Genomic DNA, 21,591 nt, shown 5'->3' with positions numbered 1-21,591 from the left:
GCTTCTTAGAAGCATGGGAATATGATAGCAAAAGTGATTTTACAGGTTACCTGCTTCCATTCTTGTTTGCTCATTGCATGTTTGAAACCATAAAACACATTTGTGCCCATTAGCCCTCAAATTTAGGCCGATCTTTGAGTTTTCAGTTGAGTTGTTATAATTATTTTCTGGTTTGCTCAAACAAGCATCAACAGGGCTGTGAATTATCTGTTATGTTCCTTCCCAATCGTGGCAAAATGTGATTTACAGAGATGATATCTCACCGAAGAGGACTATAGTTTGGTATCATAGCCCTAATGGCTAATACCGCAGGGAAGGGGGACTGTCAGCATGGGATCAAGTGTTGGTATCCAGATGGCACTTCCTGGACTAGAGGGAGAACTCACCTTTACTTTAAGTATTTACTAGAATTTGGAGGCCATGTTACATAAAACAGCTGTCTTAAAACGAAAAATCTCTGAAATTCAAGGCAGAAAATAAACCTACCAAATGTCATAAGACTTAGAATAAAATAAATAATGCTCCTAACATATTAATTCAGTGTTACTAAGAAGATATACAGTTCCTATTAAAATTATGTAGTTATACACTTTGCAGAAATATAACTTCTTTTATATATATGAAAAATAGATGATCTTATCCTCTACCACCTGTCCTCAAAAATCTGTATTCACTTAGATTAAAATACCTGCTGACTTTGTTTACTTTTTAGTTCAATGCTAATGTAAAGGAGATGCCACAAAAAATTTTGTGAAAAATGGCTGCTCATCTGTCTTGCAAACTCCCCTCCCCAGTTCAGTAAGCTCAAGCAAAACATAGAAAAATAGAATAAGAATTATTTTATCTCTCTGAGTGTTTTGGTTTGTTGTTTGAGGTTGTTTTTTTTTTCCAAGTCCAGACACGTAGCATTCAGCATGGAATTGACAACACAGTTTTTGTTTTTTCAGAACACTTACCAAAGAGAATGTAACAGGTTTTTTTAGTGTGGTACAGTCAAATGGTGCCTGGATACTTACCATTAGTTAAATGAAATTCTGTTGGTCTTGACACTGGTCTGATAGCTAATTATAATAATCACATAATCTTGGAATAGCTTGGGTTGGAAGGGACCTGAAAGGTCATTGAGTTCCAACCCCCCTGCCATGGGCAGGGACACCTCCCACCAGACCAAGTTGCTTAAAGCCCCATCCAGCCTGGTCTTGAACACTTCCTGGGATGGAGTATCCACAACTTCTCTTGGCAGCCTGTTCCAGTGTCTCACCACCTGCACAGTGAAGAATTTCTTCCTAATACCTAATTTAAATCTCCGCTCTTTCAGTTTAAAACTGTTGCCCATCGTCCAGTCTCTACACTCCCTGATAAAGAGTCCCTCCCAATCTCCCCTGCAGGCCCCCTTCAGGTACTGGAAGGCTGCTACAAGCTCTCCCTGGAGCTTTCTCTTCTCCAGGCTGAACAATCCCACTCTTTCAGCCTGTTTTCGTAGGAGAGGTGCTCCAGCCCTCTGATTGTTTTCGTGGCTTCCTGTGTATCTTCCTCTGTTTTAAAGAAAATAAAGTCAAACTGATCTGTCATTCAAAATGATTTAACATTTCATGTAAGACCACTTAAATTGCAGGCTTCTTGTCAGGCAGAAGGTGCATTTTGCCATAGCATAGAATTGTTTGCTATTAAATTTCTGATAATCCAAGCAGGAAGCAGTTAGTCATGTCATTTACGTAGCTTGTCAGTCATTTAACTTTTTCATAATTATTGTTGTTCTTACAGTATTTGATGTGCTGCGTTAGTTACATTATTGTTGCAACATACACAAAAATGGGGAACGCAGTTCTTTAAACTTTAAAGATGATGATGAAAAATGGGAAGAAAAAGTTTAAAACTCATCTCTACTTCATATATGTTGCTTGACTGTAGAATGCTGTTTTAAGATGTTGAGTTTATTGGTGCTTGATTACAGAGAAATAAAACAATGTTATAAAATAATGCATTTGCTTTTATGTTTTTCAATAAGGGAAAATAAGAGCTTGCAAGCTCCGCACATTTTTCCAAAAATATTTGTTTACTTTTTCATATCTTGTAGAACTGTTTGTGTGCTTTACCTTCTTAGTCTGTAGATTGGACACTTATTAAATTAACATGCTCATATGCTATGAGCTACAAATCTAATAATCTCTTACAATCAAATTAAGACTTTATATAAAAGAGCTATTCAGCTGATGTTCTCATTGCAAAGAGTTTATCAGTATTTATATTTTCCCCCATTATGTTCCTGATGAATTCTCCCACAGACATAGCAGCCTAGGCATGCTTTATACGAAATATAGTCGGTCTCTGTTTATTTTGTAGAAACTTGAGGGAGTAAAAATCGTGTTTGGTTTTAATATCTATTGATATAGAGGACAGTTTTCACTGTTTTTTTTATAAATATGGCCATGGGTGCCTTGGTAGCATTAAAAGTAGCAGTGTCTTAGCCCTTTGTCTTGTTACAATATGTGTGTAATCTCTTGGCATCTTGTCATTTGGTTATAGCAAAATTGTTTGGCTTATATAAAATTTCAACTGTGTTTCTGAAAGCAGAAGCAGGCCACTTGTATGTATTTGAAATCTGTTTTTCAAAGCAGTAGTAAAAAAATCATCCATCCTTGCCTTTGCTATTGCAATGGAGGAAGATCACATACTAATAAGAAGTACCTCACTTATGACTGCATAGAAAGTCTTTGAATTTTTTTCTGCATCTACAAAATCAGAGGGTGTGCTCTGTACTGTTTTTGTTCCTCTGTGATATCCAGTACTCTCACTGGAGCTGCAAGGGAATGGAGGCTTGTAAAAAAAAGTCATAAGTGATTTAGAAGTTAAATTTAGTGGAGGTACATTGTGTATGTCAATTTCTATCTCTTTTGGCACCAGTAGCCCTGTGTCATCCAAGGCTGGAGTCGTAACTTTGAATATGATGTCTTGGGAAGGGTACTGTGATAACAGTGTGGGTTAAAAGGTTGGTACATTTGTTTTGTGTTGAGTCTTTTTAAACTGTGAAATGAAGGAAAAGAAGCTAATGTTCACAGATAGGGAAGTGTATGATAGGTTATGACTAGGAGAAAAAAAATCTGAGGGACTTTAATCATTGCATCACGATTTTCAGTTCTGTTGAGAGTGCATAGCCACCTTCTGCTTGTAGTGAACTTCACAGAATTCCAGCTATGCTGAAAGTATGTTAAATAACCATTATGAACATGGGTATTAAACATTAATGATGTTAATGAGTGCTTTTGTGACTTCTGGAAGATTGATTCCTTGTGCTGAAGTGTTACAATTTCATTATTGCAGGATTAACTTCTCTGTTAGTTTTATTCAGTGAGATCATTCAAAATGAAGTTGTGTGCATTGTGAAATAGTGCAGCATGAAATATTAAATATGCTGAATCTTCTTCAGGAAGAGAATTGTTTGATACATTTGACAATGTGCTTTTTTTCCCCTCACTATTTCCCTTCATTCATATGGTTACTGTTAAGGAAAAAAAAAAATCCATATGGAATAATTCAAATTGGTGAGGGCTGGCCAAAGTGACAATTACTACTGGCTTTTTTCAGCTATTCACAGCAGAGGATGGGCAGACCATGGCACAGGTACACATTCTTTATGCCTTGTGCCCATGGAGTCTGATTGTATTGCTGAAAGTGAAATGTACTTGAAATTCACATGAGAGAGTGGGATTTTTTAACCACACTAGTAATATAGTCACAACCTTCTGGACAATTTGGTGCTTTGGGACATAAGCAAGAGCTGAATTTCTCTTGTCTCTCAACATCACTGTTAACAGTTCATTAAGCAGCTCTTGAGATACCCTTGTGCTGTTGAAAACAAAGCTGTCTTATTGTTTAACACAAAAAGCATGAGAAAGTAGGAGAGGCTTTGTTGGTATTTAACCATCATTCATGGGAATGAGACTTCAAAAGATAAAAAAGGTCATTTTTCTACTAATTGCATTTCCAGTTAAAACAGCTTTGATTGGTGTTACGCCGACAGCAAGATGAGGGAGCGAGCTCCTGGCTTACCTACTGTTTGTTGGCATGGTGATGTGCTCGCGGAAGAGAGATTCCTTCCTACTATTGTGGCCAAATTTCATCTTAATCATACAGCAAAGCTGGCAGCGTCTATTTCCAGGAGTTGACGTGCTTGCAGACAAAAGATTAAAAAATGAATTACATACTTAAAATGGGAACGGTTTCTAGGATACTATTTTAAAGTATTTAATTCAGGCTATCTTTAACCTGCGATGACAAATAAAATGTTACAGGATAGTTACTGAAATGGCTTAGAGACTGTAATAGTGAAATGAGCTTGCAAAATGGTATTTTAGCCCTGGAAGAACTAGTCCCATTTCTTTCAGAACAAGGCAAGCTCAATAGTATGCTTTAATTATACTCCATATCGATGTTTACAGCATCACCTCTGGAATTCACACAGATGCTGAAATTTTTTTAGGTTAATACACCAGTCTCTGGTGAGGCTTTGAATCTTTTCCTCCATTCCTCTTTCTTGAAGGGCATAGAGCTCTTTAACAACATTGTGAGCATGATTGTGCTGAGTGTCTGGAATAGGTAACTCTCTCATTTTGTAATCTAACAATGCGTCACGAACCTTTGGAGAAGGCAAGGTGAAGTCAGCTGCAGCAAATTGATGGAAGATGACTGTAGGTAGTATATGAGAGAAGAATGCTGCATTTCTAGGACAGAGCTCAAGAAACCATGACTGCCTCAGATCCAGTGTTATATTTAATTGTAGAGAGCCTGCTGGTTCCAGGAAGAGGAGCAAATTGTTGTAAATTCCTAACGTTTTTTTTTTTTTTTTTGGCCAGGCAGATTTTATCTGTCTAGATCCTTAAATCCTCTTGTGGCAATTTAATAAATTGAAGTGTTATTAAATTACACCTTGTGTTACATCTTTTGTAATCAGTTACGATTGAGTTCAAGATACCAAAATAAATTTCTAGGAACAGACAAACAGATGTTGACTTAAATAAAAAAATTGCTATACACCTCATTCTCAGTTTAACTTTTGGAAAGTGTTTTGTTTTCCTGCAAAGGCTCTTCTGATGTGTTGAAGAACTTCATGATTTGTTTTGTGGCCAAGCCATAGGAAGCACCTGTGACTTGCAGGGGGAGGGAAAGTCTGTGATGCTAAGTCAGGAGAGGGAATCTATTCCTACTAATCCTTCTTGTATCTGAACCCATGCACTAGACTTTGCCCAGGGCCTCACAGCAGCGTATGGGTAAATTCTAGGGAGTGATATTTGTACATATTAGTGGAGGAGCATAATTAGAGCATTCTGCAGGGGCATTGGTGATGGTGTTCTGTCTTGACAGGCTGAAGAGTCAATTCAATGCTTGCTACAGCTCCTCTCCTTCATTTTCATATCTCTTGAGCGGAGTTCTCCAGAAAGCAGCATCACATTTTCTGCAAGAGTAGAGATTTGCTTTAAATAAAATAAAAAACCCATTACGGGAACACCAAAGAACAAGCACCCCCCTTTCCCAACCCCCAAAGACTGTGGCAGTGCTGCTTCATTATGCCTGTCTTGGTAGCATGGTTGAACAAAAACTTGACTAGGTGTCAGAGGTTACTATCCTTTTTGGGTTGTGTCATTAGCTTGGTAGGGCACTCATCTAAACCATTTGCATGTTTTACCATAGCTGATCAATACTAATGTTGTGATTTAACCTGGGTTAGATCAAAACCTGAGCCCCACACATCTGGTTGCTCACTCCTCTCTGGTGGGGTGGGAAGTGAATCAGAAGGGTAAAAGCGAGACAATTTAATAGGGAAAGCAAAAGCTGTGCTTGCAAGCAGAGCAAAATAAGGAATTAATTAATTACTTCCCATGGTCAGACAGGTGTTCAGCCATCTCCAGGAGAGCAGAGCTCCATCAAGTGTAACAGTTACTTGGGAAGACAAATGCCATAACTCCAAATGTCTTTTTCCTTTCCTCCTCTTTCCCCCAGCTTTTATTGCTGAGCACAGTGTCAGGTGAAACAGGGTATCTCTTTGGTCAGTTGGGGTTAGTTGTTCCAGCTGTGTCCCCTTTCAGCTTCTTGTGCACCCCCAGCCCTCTCACTGGCTGGGCAGCATGAGAAACAGAAAAGGCCTTGCTTGACCAGAGCTCCATCAAGTGTAACAGTTACTTGGGAAGACAAATGCCATAACTCCAAATGTCTTTTTCCTTTCCTCCTCTTTCCCCCAGCTTTTATTGCTGAGCACAGTGTCAGGTGAAACAGGGTATCTCTTTGGTCAGTTGGGGTTAGTTGTTCCAGCTGTGTCCCCTTTCAGCTTCTTGTGCACCCCCAGCCCTCTCACTGGCTGGGCAGCATGAGAAACAGAAAAGGCCTTGCTTGACCCTGTGTAAGCACTGCTCAGTAATAGCTAAAATGTTGTGTTATCAACACTGTTTTGGTCATAAATCCAAAAGGTAGCCTCATAGGAGCTACTATGGAGAAAATTAGCTTGATCCCAGCCAAAACTAGTGCATGTAAGGAAAATCCTAATCCATTGCATAAATGGTTTACGTGATTGCCTCTTAGACTTTATAGAAGTTAGCATTGTTGTGTTATTGGGTTCTTTGTATCTTTCCAATAACTTAGAATTTATTAACATAAATCCTGATTGTTGTGTAGTAGTACTTATTTAAGCAGGATGAGTCAGCTAAACTCAACCTTGGGCAGTACAATTTGTTTCACTGGTGACTTAAACCTAATAGCAAGGCTGTAGGTCAATAATTTCTTACATTATGGCTTCAGTTAGTTGTTTTAAATTAAAGCAGCAGAAATCTACACTAGGAAGGGTTGTCATAACAGCGGGCCGGAGTAGAACAGCTTGTCAACAAAAGGGCCAACTGCTATTCCATAGGAATCTCTTTCCAGGTTACCTCCAGTGTGGTATTGTACTGTAGTAAGGTCAGAATTTGCTGTGTTGCTTTCAGAAGTCCTTTCCTTCATCTCTTCTACTGTCTCTTCTCACTCCTCGTTCTTGGCTGACTTGCCTTTAGTAGTCCAGATGTTTTTCAGCAGCCCTTTCAGCTGGGGGGGGTGGTGGTGGTGGTAAGTCAGGAATGGTACCCATTAAGCCATTTGAACAAGAACTTGTCAGGCCACGTTGCTGATCTAGACTGGGACTTGGAAGATACTGTGCCTCCAGATTGGCCAGACTTACCAAACCTTATCAGTTTTCCTGGCAGTTATCTGTGTCTGAGCATGTGTATCTTGTCTAGCTGGTTGTGTATTTTAAGTCTTCGTAAATGAAACATCTTCTCTCCCCACCTCACCACCAACTGATTAAAAACAAAGCTTCCTCGTTAAAATTATTCGCGGCTGCTGCTTTTTTACTCTGTCTGAGAGACCAAATTTTATAGATTTGTTGCCAATTGGTATGTATGGCACACAGTAGTCTTTGTTCTGATCTTTTGTAATGTTTGGAAAGATTATGGGTATGACAGTGATTTTTCATAATTTCTAGTGCAACTTTCCTAAGAAGTTGAAAACAACATGATCTAAGTAGGCTGGTATGTCTAGTACTTCTTTTTTACTAGTGTCCAACTAATTTATGTGCTTCAGGCCTGTGAAAGGCTTGGAAAGCATTCCTGAGCTTTGCTGATTTGAGTCACTTGAGGCTTCACTATGGGAGCAGTGTCCAGATTGAGGATCCATTCCAATACATGAAAGAAAACATAAGAATGATAACTGCCCTGGAACAAAGGTCTCAGCATCAGTTACACAAGCTGATCAAGTGGAGCAAAGGAGACTTGCGTTTTCTAAGGCTGTCTCTTCTGCAGAAAGTAGAACATAGAAGCAGCATAAGGAAAACTTAGTGAATTCCAACTTTGAGAGGCTGTTAACATTCTGCTCTAGCAGAAGTTGGATGTCACAAGGCATTGATCTTGATGTCAAGGTTTGCCCACACATCAGTCTCCTCCTTGAGACTTGAGAAATCCCTGTGGGTTGTACAGGCATTGAAATGTAATCTTTACGTGCCATTCTGCATTTCTTTTATTGCCAGTAAAAGCAGGTGATAAAACACTGTAAGCATCAAGACAAAAAATATTTAATGTTGGAGTCAGTCCTACATTAGATGCCTAAGTGATATTTATGCTTGCTGAATTGTTTCAACTTTCAAAGTATATGCAGAATTTTTTTTTCAGATGAAGGTAGCTCACAATTTAGTAGTAATTTTTAATGAAAGAACTCATTTAATATTAAAGTATAGAATTTTGAAGCGGTATAAAAAAATAGATGGTACTAACTTATGTCAGACAAATTGCTGGGGTTTTTTATCTGAGAAGAAAAATGGAAGCGTTTGACCTCTGTTAGTGTTTGTAATTGGTCTGATGACCTTACCAGAATTTTCGGAAAGATACTGTCAAATTAGTTGGCTGAGCTCCTTTGGTCTTCAAGAGATGGAAAAGAAGGAAAACAGAGGTGGGAGAAACAAATGTAGTGGAGTCGCGGGGAAGAGAAGAGTTTTATTTATGCTTAGTTAAATACTTACATTTTGCCATGTTCTACTGTATAGTTTGCTGTGGTGACAAGTTTTCTGTAAAATCTTGAGTTGGTCCATATAACTTTTGCCAGTGGAAGTGCCCTTGTTGTGAGAGATCTGTAATCATATAGAAACGGAAAGTTGAGTTTCTGCTTCTTTTCTCTTCTGTTGAAGCTTTTGTATTGTGACCATAAGCGTGGTGTTTGCTGAATGCATTTTTATCTGAGGTAACAACTTTGAAAAATCTTGTTTTCTTCTTCAAGGTACGGAATATACGAGCGATGTAGAGAGTTGGTAGAAGCAGGTTATGATGTACGACAACCAGACAAAGAAAATGTGACGCTTCTCCACTGGGCTGCAATCAACAACAGGATAGATCTGGTGAAGTACGTATTAAATAAACATAAACCAATCATATCCTTAAAAGTGTTGATTTCTCTTTTTAAGGTGTAAGTAATCTTAATTCTATTAAAAATTCAATTTTTAGTTTTGAAATTTGGGGGTGAGGGGAGTGGCCAAAAGACCTAATTTGCATTTTGGCAGTGATGTTTTTATGACACAAACAGAAATAAAACCTATGAAATGTCCAAAAGTCAAGATTAGATGCTTCTCAGATGCGATTAACCTGTGGAACAGCTGTTCAGCTGCACGTGCAGTGTCTTTATACTGTGGTATACTTGTTGAAATACCAAATGTCTTATTTGAATAAGTTAAATTTGGTGCTAGATGGTAGTGAATGTTTTTCAATAAGCAAGATTGATGTGATGCAAGGGGCAATTTCCACTTCAGCATTTCAAGAAGTTCTAACTTAGATAAGTTCTTTGCATTTTAAAAGCACAGCTGTTGCAATAGGTAACATTGCAGCACCTCTCCTTTCAAGTAATAACAATCTTTAATTGTGGGAGCTATGGGATTTAGGGTATTTTTTTGCTTTTCAGTTTATAAAGTCTGGAGTGTAATACTTGAGACTATGTTTTAAAACCTGTTATTATCTTTCAGAACACAGAGAGCTTAAATTCTGAAAGGATAGTTCCTAGTACTTGCTGTTCTGCAAGTCGTGAGGGTATATAGAACATGTTTGGGTTTTTTTCTCTACCGGTAACAAAACAACGAATTAAGTACATGCAATTAAATCCACATACACAAAATATTGATGAGATCCTCTTTTGCCTTCTGTGACTTGGGCGGTGTGGCTAGAGGACTTGCTGGTGAAGACTGCGGCAAAAAAGTCGTGGAATAACTCAATCTTGTCGATATCCCAGGTGACAGGTTTCCTGTTTCATTCTGGAGAAGGCCCGTTTTTTCACTAGTCTTCCTTTTGTCACCAACATACCTCCCCGCCAGCCCCTCCTTGTTTGTGAGAACAAGGTCCAGCATGGCACCTCTCCTTGTTGGCTCCTTTATCACTTGGAGAAGGAAGTTATTATCGAAGCATTCCAGGAACTTCCCGGATTGCTTATGCCCTGCTGTGTTGTCCCTCCGAGATATATTGTGGGGGTTGAAGGTAAAGATAGATAAATGGATATTTAGATCTGATGAGAAGGACCTTGGGGTCCAGGTAGACAGGAAGGTGACTGTGAACCAGCAGTGGAGCCTTGCAGCAAACAAACATCGATGGTATACTGGGCCTCTTTAAGAAAAACATCACCAGCATTTTGAGGGAGGTGATCTTTCCTCTTTACTCAACTGTTGAAGCTGAACATCTGTGAGAAATTGTGGGTTCCCCTTTGCAAGAAAGATACAGGCTTACTGGGGTGAGTCCAGTACAGGGACATAAAGATGATTAAGGGACTGAAACATCTGACATAAAGAGAGGCTGCAAGAGCTTGGACTTCTTAGCCTCGAGACTAGAAGGCTTATCTTGTCAATGTACATAAGATCCTCAATAGGATCTTAACAATGTATATAAGTACATGGGATAGCTGGTAATATAATGCCTGGAATCTTATCAATGTATATAAATACCTGATGGGAGGGAGTAAAGGACAGAGCCAGACGTTTCTCAGTACTGCGCAGAGGCAAAGGGCACAAATTAAAACACACATGGAATTCCACCTGAACATCAGGAAACACTGTACTGTGTGGGTGACTGAGCATTGGCACAGATTCCCCAGAGAGGTTGTGAACTCTCCAACTCTAGAGATATTCAGAACCCAACCGGGCATGATCCTAGACAACATGATCTAGATGCTTTGATCAGGGATGGCCAGAATGGATGATCTCCAAAGGCCCCTTCCAAACTAAAGAATTCTGTGAAATAATTCAATGTTTCTGAAATATTTTTTTTTTAATTATATGTAATAGATAGCACAACAGGTTTTAGGTCTTTGATGTGGGTAGAAGCTTATAATGGAAACCATAATTCTGCATATGGTATCTTCCTTTCGTTATAAGATAGGTTACCACTGTGCTTTCTGGCACCCTGAAGGAGAGTCTCTTGCAGTGATGCAGGGTATGGTTTACCTAAATAACCTTTTTTTGTGATTGTACATTTTAGACCCTCTTGTTTTCTACTTTTTAATTTCATTTTCCTTACAACTTTCTGGGAAATAATGGAAATGTTAAATTTTTTCAGATAGCTGTTTTTCTTTAAGAGAAGTACAGCATCTAAAAGCAGTTGTTATATTTTAAGCTCACTTTTTTTATCCATCTTGAATGCATAATGAATTACGTGCAATGAATTGTTCATCTTATTTGAGCTGTTGGAAGACATATTTGTATTACAGATATTCCATCTCATTTGATACGTCTTTATAAGGTCTGAAAAGTGGATGGCACTGAGACAACTTTTATGATTTAAAAACATCAGTATGATATGAGGCATTTGAAAAAATGGATAATGTTAGTTTCTGTATTAGCTTTGCAGTTGAGTGACTCCACCTGTGTGATGCTTGATTATGACTTAATGCTTTAGTTCACTAGCATTTTATGTATCCTACAGCTTTTTCTTGTAAAAAAACCACCAAACAAACACAAAAAACCCCAACCCAAAATGAACAAAATCTATGATTCACAGAGTTAAAATCGGACCAAATTTTAAATTTCCCATTAGTCCTCTTTTGAAGCTAAATTTGTGAAAGAAGTATTTTAGCATTTGAGTATTTTGTGTTGTGTTTTACCTTTTATTTCCCCTCCAAGCATGTTGCTAACAACTTCCTGCTATAGCAATTCTATTGGACGTAGAGGTGTTTCAAAATCAAAATGTCAGATTCAGATAGAGGCAAGTCCGTGCTTAAATCTCTATCTGAATTTCCAGTTATGTCTTTATTATATGTTAGGGAGATTTCTTCACGTGCGTTTGAGTGCTGGAATCTTGTTCTGAGAATTTTAATACAACGTAACTTTAATTGTACCAGCCGTATCTCTTTCCAGTTATTTTAGTATGATCCCTGACGATTGAATGCTCTTAAATCTGCTGTGTGTAATTCTTCCTTTTTCCTGACCAGTATGTCAGAGCTCTTGTCCCTTCTTGATGCATCCCTACCACTGTGACATAGTGCATTGCGTTTTCTTCCTGCTGTTTATTAGAGTGCATGTGACTACTAATGTGCTTAGCTTCATACAAAATTCATTTCTCCTGATGCAGTTCTTGTGCTCCAAGTTCCTCTGTCTTTAGGGGGTCTTGATTTATTTTAGTTTATATCACCCAGCATATTGTGTGCTCTCTCCCTCTCTGTTTTGTGAGACAACGGATTATCCTATTTCCTTAGAATCACAGAGATAGAGTTGAAGTGGAAGCACTCTGTTTAGGGACATGGTTTAGTGGTGGACTTGGCAGTGCTAGGTTAACGGTTGGACTTCGTGATCTTAAAGGCCTTTTCCAACCTAAATGATTCTATGATTCTATCCCAGTGTCTTGCTTATTAGGTATTGACTATATGAGGTCTTCCCAGTGAAGTAGCTTAGCAGCTCATCTGTGGAGAGTGCAGGCTTAGAATTACGCTTCTCTTGTTTTTAGTATTTCCTCATCCTGTCTATTGTGAGACTTGAGAATCAACGTAGATACCGGTGAAGACCATTGATATTTTATAAAGAAAACTACAGAACCTTTTCTTATTCCTGTAGGATTAGTGAGAAGCATCAGACATCCACAATGTATTCTCTTTTCGTAATGACACTGAACTGTTGCTCTGTCTTCAACTCAATTTTGTAAAAACGCAAAAATTGGTCTTTTATCTGTACCCTTACCTACTGACTGCATTTCTCCAGACAGGGATTTCTCTTCCAATTTTCCTTCTTCTAGCAACTGTGATTGCATACACTTTGATTCCACAAGCACTGAATTCAAGCTGGGGCAGTTTTCAAATGCCTGGCAAAGGTTTAGTGATCCTAATGTGGAGATCAGTGGAAGAATTTTCATCTTAAGGTGACCTCTTATCAGATCTGCTTGCTTTGAATGCAAGAAGATGGCTTAAGTAGGACTTGCACACCAGGCATCTTCTACGTGGAAGCTTAGATGACTCACTGAGAGTAGAATCGCCCAGTTTCTCCTTTCTTCAGGGATATTCTCCCTAAACACAAAATTGCTTCTGCAAGTCTACCCAAGCAAGGAGATGAAGTACTCAGTCTGGTTTTGCAGAAAAATCTCACCATTTATGTGTACTGAAACTGAAATGCAGTGATAAATCTCAACGTAGTCTAAGAACACCCTTAAGGAAACATAAAATATTATTTCAGTGTGCCATCTGGCAGGAGATTGCAGCCTTGTCTTTTCCCAGTTGTCAAACTGCAAGTTCTTCCTTCTAAATAAAATGTACTAACCAGTAAGCAGTGCTGCTGCTCAGTAGAATCTGAACATATTCTGTGTTTATGCAGGGACCAGTGTTTGAATGAAGACAATCTGTTTAATGTTCACCTCCCCATGAGTGGCTGTCACATCAGTGAGATGGATCCAAGCTTTGACTGTGAATTTCTCTCTGCTGTATTTTATCTAGACAACTCCTTCCCAAGGTGGACTAAAAAGCTTCTCAGTGTCTTTTTCAAATCTGTTCTTTGGTGGCTGAGACTTCACAATAACAAAATTGTGTTGTTCCTCTACCTTATATAAGCCTTGTCTTTTCACCTACACGAGAGCAAGACTTTCACAAAATCTTTGTGAAGATTTCTCATTAAGAAATCCAAAAGCCAAACTTCAGCAGAGAGATTGCAATCTTGTTCTTTTCGTGTTGGAGAACAGTGGAGTGGATTGTCCTGTGTCAATTGGAGCAGATCTTGTTTGTCATACAAACCAGAGTTTGTGTGACTTCAGCAGGTCTGCTGAAGGACTTCGTTGTGTCTGATGGCTCTAAAGCAACTGTATAAAGGGGCTGTTCCTTCAGATATTTTTAGTGTGGACATGATTAGTAATGCATTTTTCAGTTTCTGTTCCTGAAGGTAACTTTCAGGCTGTTTTTGAAGTTTCAGTCTGTGAATCAGTAAGCAGTAAAGAAAAAGAAGGTAGTTACTTAGAGTAATGTTTTTCAAATTGTTTTGTTTGTTGCCCTTCTTCTTGCCATGTCTTGAAACACTTAAGAGCAAATTGAGGTGCCAAAATCTCAACGCTGAGGATTTGAAGAACAGTTTGTGTGGCTGGGAGAGCAGCATTCATATATACCTGACAGGTATTTTGAAAGTGAAAAGTCTGCAGGCACAGGTACTTGAAATGTGCAAGCCCTTATGAATCTATAGGTAGGTAGTGCTTATCCTGGTTTGAGGACAACGAACAACAAGAATTGTCAAAGGTCTGTTAATAATAGCCTTTTTTTCCCAGTAGCTTATCCACTAGTGAATGAAGAACTAGAAGGCTTCTGGGAAAGCCTGTTTCATAAAAACATGAATTTCTTTGTAAGGTGTGCACTTTCTTTCACAAAGAAAAAGGAATATTGCCAGTTCAGTGTCCCATATAAAACAGCAAGGAAGACAGCTCATAGAAACAGTACAAATGACTATGAATATGAATTGCTGCAGTTAAATATGGGTAACTTATTTTATTCCAACAGGTAGCGCATCTTTTTATACATGTTCTTTAGGGAAAAGTAATTTTTAGACCATCATTTAGAAGTATTTTTTAAATACTCTGATGTTTTTGTCCTTTGATTGATAACAATTGAGAAGTGTGCAAAAACCTTAGCACTTGGCTAAACATGTAACTTAAGCGTGAGCTCTTGGAACAGTGACTTGAGCAGGGCCATTCCAGTAATGGTACATGCTGCAAGTTGAATTGTATACAACTCTGCTATTTTAGCCAAAATTTTGTAAACATGCTAGTCTTCTAGCAGTATATTCTTTTACCATTAATTCAGATTTTTTTTTAATGCAACAATCTCTGAATATTTTAGAAGAATCCATTTTATTAACTACTTCCATGGTGGCACAGTTTGTACTAATATATATAGAGAGCGCAATTTTTCTGTTTTACCTTAGAACCAAACTAGGAAATAGCAGCATATTTAAAATGAAGTAGGAAGCATCTACCCTCTCCCAAGCCACATCAAAAAGGAAACAAATTGAATGTATATGTATGACCTCTTAAAAGGGGGTTATACGAAGGCATGGAAAGTTTCTGATCTTCCATAACTGTTTCACATAACATCAAAGATGTTGACTGTGTGTCCTTTATATTTAACCAAGACAAAAAATAATGTTTACTATTTTTGTTATTCCAGATACTATATATCAAAAGGTGCTATCGTTGATCAACTTGGAGGAGATTTAAATTCTACCCCACTTCACTGGGCAACAAGGTGGGGAAAAATCTTCTGGGATTTTCTTTTCCTGTGTTTTTTCTTAACATAGTATCTGCTACTGACTGATTTATGAATTTTCTGGGAATACTTTGCACAAGAATGAACTCAGTGGTTGATAATTGGGCACACTGTGAATGTGGCGTGTTTGAACTACAGGGGCTTTCAGCATATCGTTCAGTTTTTGTCTTATCTCTTTCTGATGTAGGGGAAGATGATTGCTATGATAGGAAAAAACAATAAAGTAAAATTAGAGTCTATTATCAGCTTGGTTTACTCTTACTTTGGGGATCTTATTTTTGTCAGTTTTCCAAAGTTCAGTAACACTTGTGCAGATGGGGCTTGGAATGATTTTGTGTGACATTGTCCTTGCAGTGTTCTATTTCATGAATGGACTGCTTTTTAAGACACATTTAAAATCACATGTATGATGTAGAAGATGGTCTGAGAATGATGAATGGCTGGGAAAATTGAAGACAGCCCTAAGGTAGCAGCTGCTCCTTCAGACAACCACCTAGAAATAGGCAGGAAAGGAACACTGTCCATGTTATTGTTTTTATTTGTAGACTGCAAAAGGACACTTACAAAATTAGCTTTTGGAACACTTAATGTATGAAAAGAATGTGTTTACTGAAGATGAGGACTTGCTTGTTAGCCTCTGTTAAAGATTTCGGCTTGTATACTTCTTTTTGTTACAGATCACACTCTCTACTGCATTAATAACACAAAAGCTTGATTAAATTTCCTGGTGTTCATAGTTGTAGTCTGTTGTTTTGTAAAGCATTGTCCAAAGCTGCTGCTTTGACATTGAAAAGGTCTTTTTGCTCATGTCAGAAACTGTGTGCTGACAGCTGGGCAGCATATCAACAAGGGTATGCCTATGCTCATTATGCCAAAAAAACGCCTAAGCTTTTAATGTAGTGTGGAGGAAGTGTAGGCCTTCAGTTCTCCTTTTTTCTTCTTTTTCCCCCTGTTTTTATTTCACTACTGTTTCTAATAGTAGAAAGATAAACCACATGCCCCACAAAAAGTGAGAATATATAGCCAGTTTGACATCCCTTAAAATAGCAGGGTTTGTACATGGATTAGAAGAAGCCACAGTAGACTATATTTCTAAACTAGTAACCTGGGGCTTTTTTCTTGCCTGCCCTTTTGGTACACAACACACCTAAGCCAGTTCCATGTGGTACATGCATTGGCTGCGAAGAATTTGCTTATGTGAATGAGTTTGCTTACTCAGTTGGAGAATAAGATTGTGACAATTGTTGTTTTCAAAGTACGAGTCAAAATGCAGAAGCTCTGGTAGTGTAATTAACTGGTAAGCATATTTGTTGTATACAAATACTCAAATTTTAATAGTTTTTTCTGTATATAGTTAATTCAGTTGTTTGGTTTTTTGTGTTTTGTTACATTTAGACAGGGTCACTTATCCATGGTTGTACAGCTGATGAAATACGGGGCAGATCCGTCGCTAATTGATGGAGAAGGATGTAGCTGTATTCATTTGGCTGCCCAGTTTGGACATACTTCGATTGTTGCTTACCTGATAGCAAAAGGACAGGTAAATTTTAAGTAATATAATATTTAAATAGGTTCTACTCAAAATGAGACTAGGAAAACAATTGAAACCTGTACCTATCATTCAGGAAATGCAAAATATTTGCCTGATTAAACACAGAAGACATTGAATTATTTTTGCTATAGACTACAGTATTGATGTGCCACCTGCTAATTTAATTTCCTCTAACAGTGGTCTGAGTACTTTGGCTTTAATTCATGCCTGTCTAGTGTGGTATGTGAAAATTCTAGCAACTATTTTTTACCATTCTTTATTTCTAATGAAATTATCTTTAAATGGTAACGGTGACAATGATAGCAAATATTTTAGTATTCTTCACAGAATTACTGGTTTATACACAGGTAAAGAATCTAATGACAGAGTTGTTGTAGGTCATCTCTTTTTTTACACCTCAGTCCACAGCTTTTATGTATTACTGTTACTAATTGCAAGAGTATGTAAATAAATAAATAAAAACAACAACAACAAAAACCAGAAACAGCCCAAAACCTCCTTGCTCGCTTCTTATATTACTGCTAGATCAATGAAGTGTGTAAATAGCATGTGTATTCATTACTGTTCTTATTGTCTCCCATCCTTCAGTCTGTATGCTCAAAAACATGTTCAGCTTTTTGCTACTCACCCTGTATTGTAATTTGTAGATTTACTCGCCCACACGTATGTGCTTGAAGCACAAATTTAATTTACTTTATAAACCGTATAGAAATGTCACAGTGTTTCTCTCTTTCTACAGTCTTGCTAATACTGTTCATACTGCTATATGCTGCTTTTTCTTTCAAATAGCAAGTGAGGTACAATCCAATGAGTCAGGTAGAATATGACTATGAAATCTCTGGTTTTGGTCTGTGTAAATCAAATACAAAATTTGCTGCAGAAAATGATGTTGCCTATACATGTAAAAAAATAAACTATTTCTCCATGTAGTATTCAGTTAGTGTCTGAGAACTGTTTGGTAAAACAGTATTTAGTGTATGATAGAGAATAAGCTAGGGACATGAAGAGACTGATCATATATAATCACTATTTTGTAGGAGAAAATGATTGGAGAGAAATGCTTTTTCATCAGGAACAAGTTTTGTGTTTTGCTCACAAATTATGTATAATTGTATGTGGGTTTTATGTTACCAGAAAAATCTTGCAGATGTTGTACAAGTGTGAACTTGTTTAAAGCACAGCATTAATGAAGTATAAACGGCCTTTAAAATGTTCTACTGTGATTATGAAATCTCCCTGTAAATGTTTGTTTGTCCTCATGATTATATACAGACTTGTCGTATTTATCTGAGCATGTAATATTTCAGTCAAAAGAAGCTGCATGTCTTTACATGTGTATGTACAAAAATGCACTAAATTGGCTTTAAAATTTAAAATCTATTATCTTGGAAACAGCTCCTCCTTATCAATAGCTTTTGAAAGGATGATTCTTATTAAATCGCCCAAATGTTATCAACTATGATTTGGTATCCTTTCCATATTAATGGCAATTTAACAGTAATTTTAACAGTAATTTTTGGAAGCACTTCAAAAAGTTCAACTTTAAAATGATATATTGATTTGTATGTTTAAAATGTAGTAATATCAATAGCATTGTAATAACTGTCCCTGAACTCATAGTTCTTTAGCTATACTACATGTAACTACAGAAACTACATGGTTTCTGTAGAAGATATGGGAAATACATTATTCTACTTTTTGTTCTCCTTTGATAAATACATATGAGGTCATTAATCACTACATGGTTTCTGTAGAAGATATGGGAAATACATTATTCTACTTTTTGTTCTCCTTTGATAAATACATATGAGGTCATTAATCCCCCCCCCCTTTTTTTTTTTACCTCCTTTGTGATGCCACAATTTGGGGTTCGAGACTTGAACTGCTTTTGCTATATGCTATTTGCAATTTTTTTTTTTGCCTTTTGTCTTCATGGAAGCCAGGTTTTCTTTTATTTGCAGACTAGTCTTGACATTGTTCTGAACCTAGTTGTGGTACCTGTGTGGTAAATGACAACTACAAAAATGTCAAAATAAAGGTCTGTGTAGGCTGTTGTGCTTTGTTAGTTCTGATCCTGATGCCTTCGTGCATGATCAGAGAAGAGCCAGCTTTCATAACTGTGTTGAGAACTGACAGGTGGATTAAGAAATTGCTCCTAATTGCTTCTTGTCCCCTTTTGAGACAGAGCTGGAACCCCACTTCAGTGTTGCTGCTTCACTCTCTTCCTGAGCTGCAGCAGCCAAGGGTAAAATACACAATCTGAGGCTCGAGTCCATCCTCTGGCTTCTGGAGTGTAGCGTAGGGGAAGAACTCTCGGTCAGATGCCCTCTGGTCTTGGTGGGAGGTGAACGCGCTTTCTTGCCAGCAAGTACTACTCAGCCAAGAGGCAGCAGTGGCTGGTAGCTTTTGGTTTTTATTTAATCATGTCGTGTTACTGAATTTTGAGACAGTAATACCTGACTGTACCGTAATTTGCTCATGTTGTTTGTGTTCAGTAGGTTGCCCAGGTCAAAATCAAGCCTGGGGCAAATACATGATGTAAATACAATCAGATAGCAAGTAACAGAATCTGTTGCAGAGTTCAAGTTTAGGCAAGATCATTATTTTTAAAAAATGCAAGAAAGATAAACTGAAAAGAGCTTGAAGGCACTTAAAAATGTTCAAAATTGGTGCTTCTACTACTTGACTGCTTGACACGGGGCTTACACTATGTAAAATGTCAAAGGCATATCAGGGACTAGCATATGCAAACATCACCCTGGAAGAAGTTAAGATCTGGATGTCGTATGTTGGATGGATAAATAAAATGTGTTCTCCTCCTGTGGCATGTGTGAGATGGCTTACCTCAGTCACAGATAATGACTGACTATAAAGTTGCTAATAGGGTAAAATCATGTTGTAAGAAATATTCTAGAGCTAAAATTATAGTTTAACTGTTTCATACTCATAGTTTAACTGTCAATCACTTATTCACCAACTGTGTATTTTTTCTTATTCTCAGAGTTGCAATTTTACATGTTAAGTACTTTCCCCGGCTAGATAGGGCCGCCTTCTGAGCTATGGTCTAGGAGTAGTTGGCGTCTAGGTTGGGAGATGTCAGTGTGGTACTGGCAGCCTTGGTTGCTTTGGTGCTGCAGTTCTCTGAAGTACTGTTACCTCTGTTGGCACCAAGGACTGTTCTCTCCACGGGGTTCAGGCCAGTATAAGTTGTGGATGCCCATTCCCTGGAAGTGTTCAAGACCAGGCTGGATGGGGCTCTGAGCAACCTGCTCTAGTGGGAGGTGTCCCTGCCCATGGCAGGGGGGGTTGAAACTAGAGCATCTTTAATGTCCCTTCCAGCCCAAACCATTCTATGATTCTAAGACACTACACCAAGTGTTTATTCCCTAGACCGAGTCTCAGCACATTACTTATAGGATTATAAATTCAGTCCTGTTTCTTTCTTATGATTGTCAAAACTGCCCCTGCGTGTGAGGGACCAGAGTGTTCAGAACAGAGCTTTTCTTGTTTGAAAGAACCAGGTGGGTTCAGTTCTGTGTTACCTGGGTTGATGCCTATCAGTCTGCACTCCCTTCATTCCACAAGAATCCTACAACATCCCTGCTTCTAGTGAGTAACTAGCACGTCTTTCCTAAATCAGGAAATGTTTTCAGTCTTACATCTCCCTCCCTGATAAATCTTCTTTACTATATGCTTTTAAATATGTCATCCCTTTAGAAGCCTGTTTCCCTTTCCCTGGGCAACAATCCATGTGAAAAAGATCTTTTCCTTATGGCGAATAGGATTCTGAACAAGGGCATGATGGGTCTTTACATGAAGGTCTGCATTTGAGAAATAACTCGTAATGGTTCTAAAGAGGATTAAATTCCTGGTCCCTTTCTATGTAATTTAATCCACTTCTAAGTGGAATCTCTTGATGCTTTTTGTGCTTTTGAAAAGGCCATACTGTACCGCAGTACTGGTTTGACCATCGCTTGTTAAATGTCCTGGTAAGCCTAAATGCTGCTCTGATCTCTGGCTGCTATTCAGATTCCTACCTCATCTGCTGTATTGCTTTCAGAATGTAGTGTTAAGCAGCAGAATAGTTGCTAGGGCTCCTTTCCATGCAGGAAGCTCTTTCTCCCCTATAGTTTTACCTCTCCAAAAGCTTTTTGTGGAATCTTGTATTGGTGTCCTAGTTTGTCTGGTTATCTTTGCTTATCCAAAGTTTTTCTACTTCAGAACCAGAGTTGTTCTATTTCGGAAACAAGTGAAAAATTTGCCAGTTGTGGTCCACAGAGTTCACACTTGAAATACAGAGGGAGCAGTATGTGCAATTTCTGATCATTGCATCACTTATTGTCGAAATCTTAGGTTCTGGTACAGTGTCCTAACAGCATAGGTGCACCCCTCCATGAGCATTATCAGATTGACCTGTCACTGAGAGTTAAGCAAGAAATTAATACCTATTGGGACACACCAGAACAGCAGAACAGTCTCCTACTTGCTGTTGAAGGTATACTTTTTTGCCTCAGCCCTTTGGTAAAAAGCAGTAACAGAACTTCCTTTCTGAAATGTTCCACTTGTTGTGTGGTTGTGGTAATGATCTGGCAAAATAAAAAAGAATTTTTGATGAGAGGCTTGTTAGAGGATGCGTCCGCTATCCACAGCTACGTCGTTTTTGTTACGTCCATAGAACAGTACACAGTTGCTTTGCTTCATGTTAAAGTTCCTTTGAAAAGGGATCTGCCTCAGCCCACGTTGTAGCTTAATATGAGTAACAGCTGTAACCT

At 38.1% G+C, this 21,591-nt stretch overlaps 1 protein-coding gene across 1 annotated transcript in view; it reads left to right on the top strand.

Moving 5' to 3' along the window:
* Positions 1-21,591, top strand: part of ZDHHC17 (zinc finger, DHHC-type containing 17) — a 78,177-nt gene that overhangs the window by 21,986 nt on the left and 34,600 nt on the right. Inside the window, exons 3-5 of the mRNA XM_014963879.1 lie at positions 8,788-8,910; positions 15,169-15,246; positions 16,663-16,807. Coding sequence (XP_014819365.1) covers positions 16,679-16,807 — 129 coding nt within the window. The 5' untranslated portion in view covers positions 8,788-8,910; positions 15,169-15,246; positions 16,663-16,678. The remainder of the gene's footprint in view (positions 1-8,787; positions 8,911-15,168; positions 15,247-16,662; positions 16,808-21,591) is intronic.

The sequence above is a fragment of the Calidris pugnax genome, unplaced genomic scaffold (assembly GCF_001431845.1).
Source record: "Calidris pugnax isolate Ruff unplaced genomic scaffold, ASM143184v1 scaffold44, whole genome shotgun sequence".
Classification (NCBI taxonomy): domain Eukaryota; kingdom Metazoa; phylum Chordata; class Aves; order Charadriiformes; family Scolopacidae; genus Calidris; species Calidris pugnax.
This window is presented reverse-complemented; position numbering and strand designations above follow the sequence as displayed.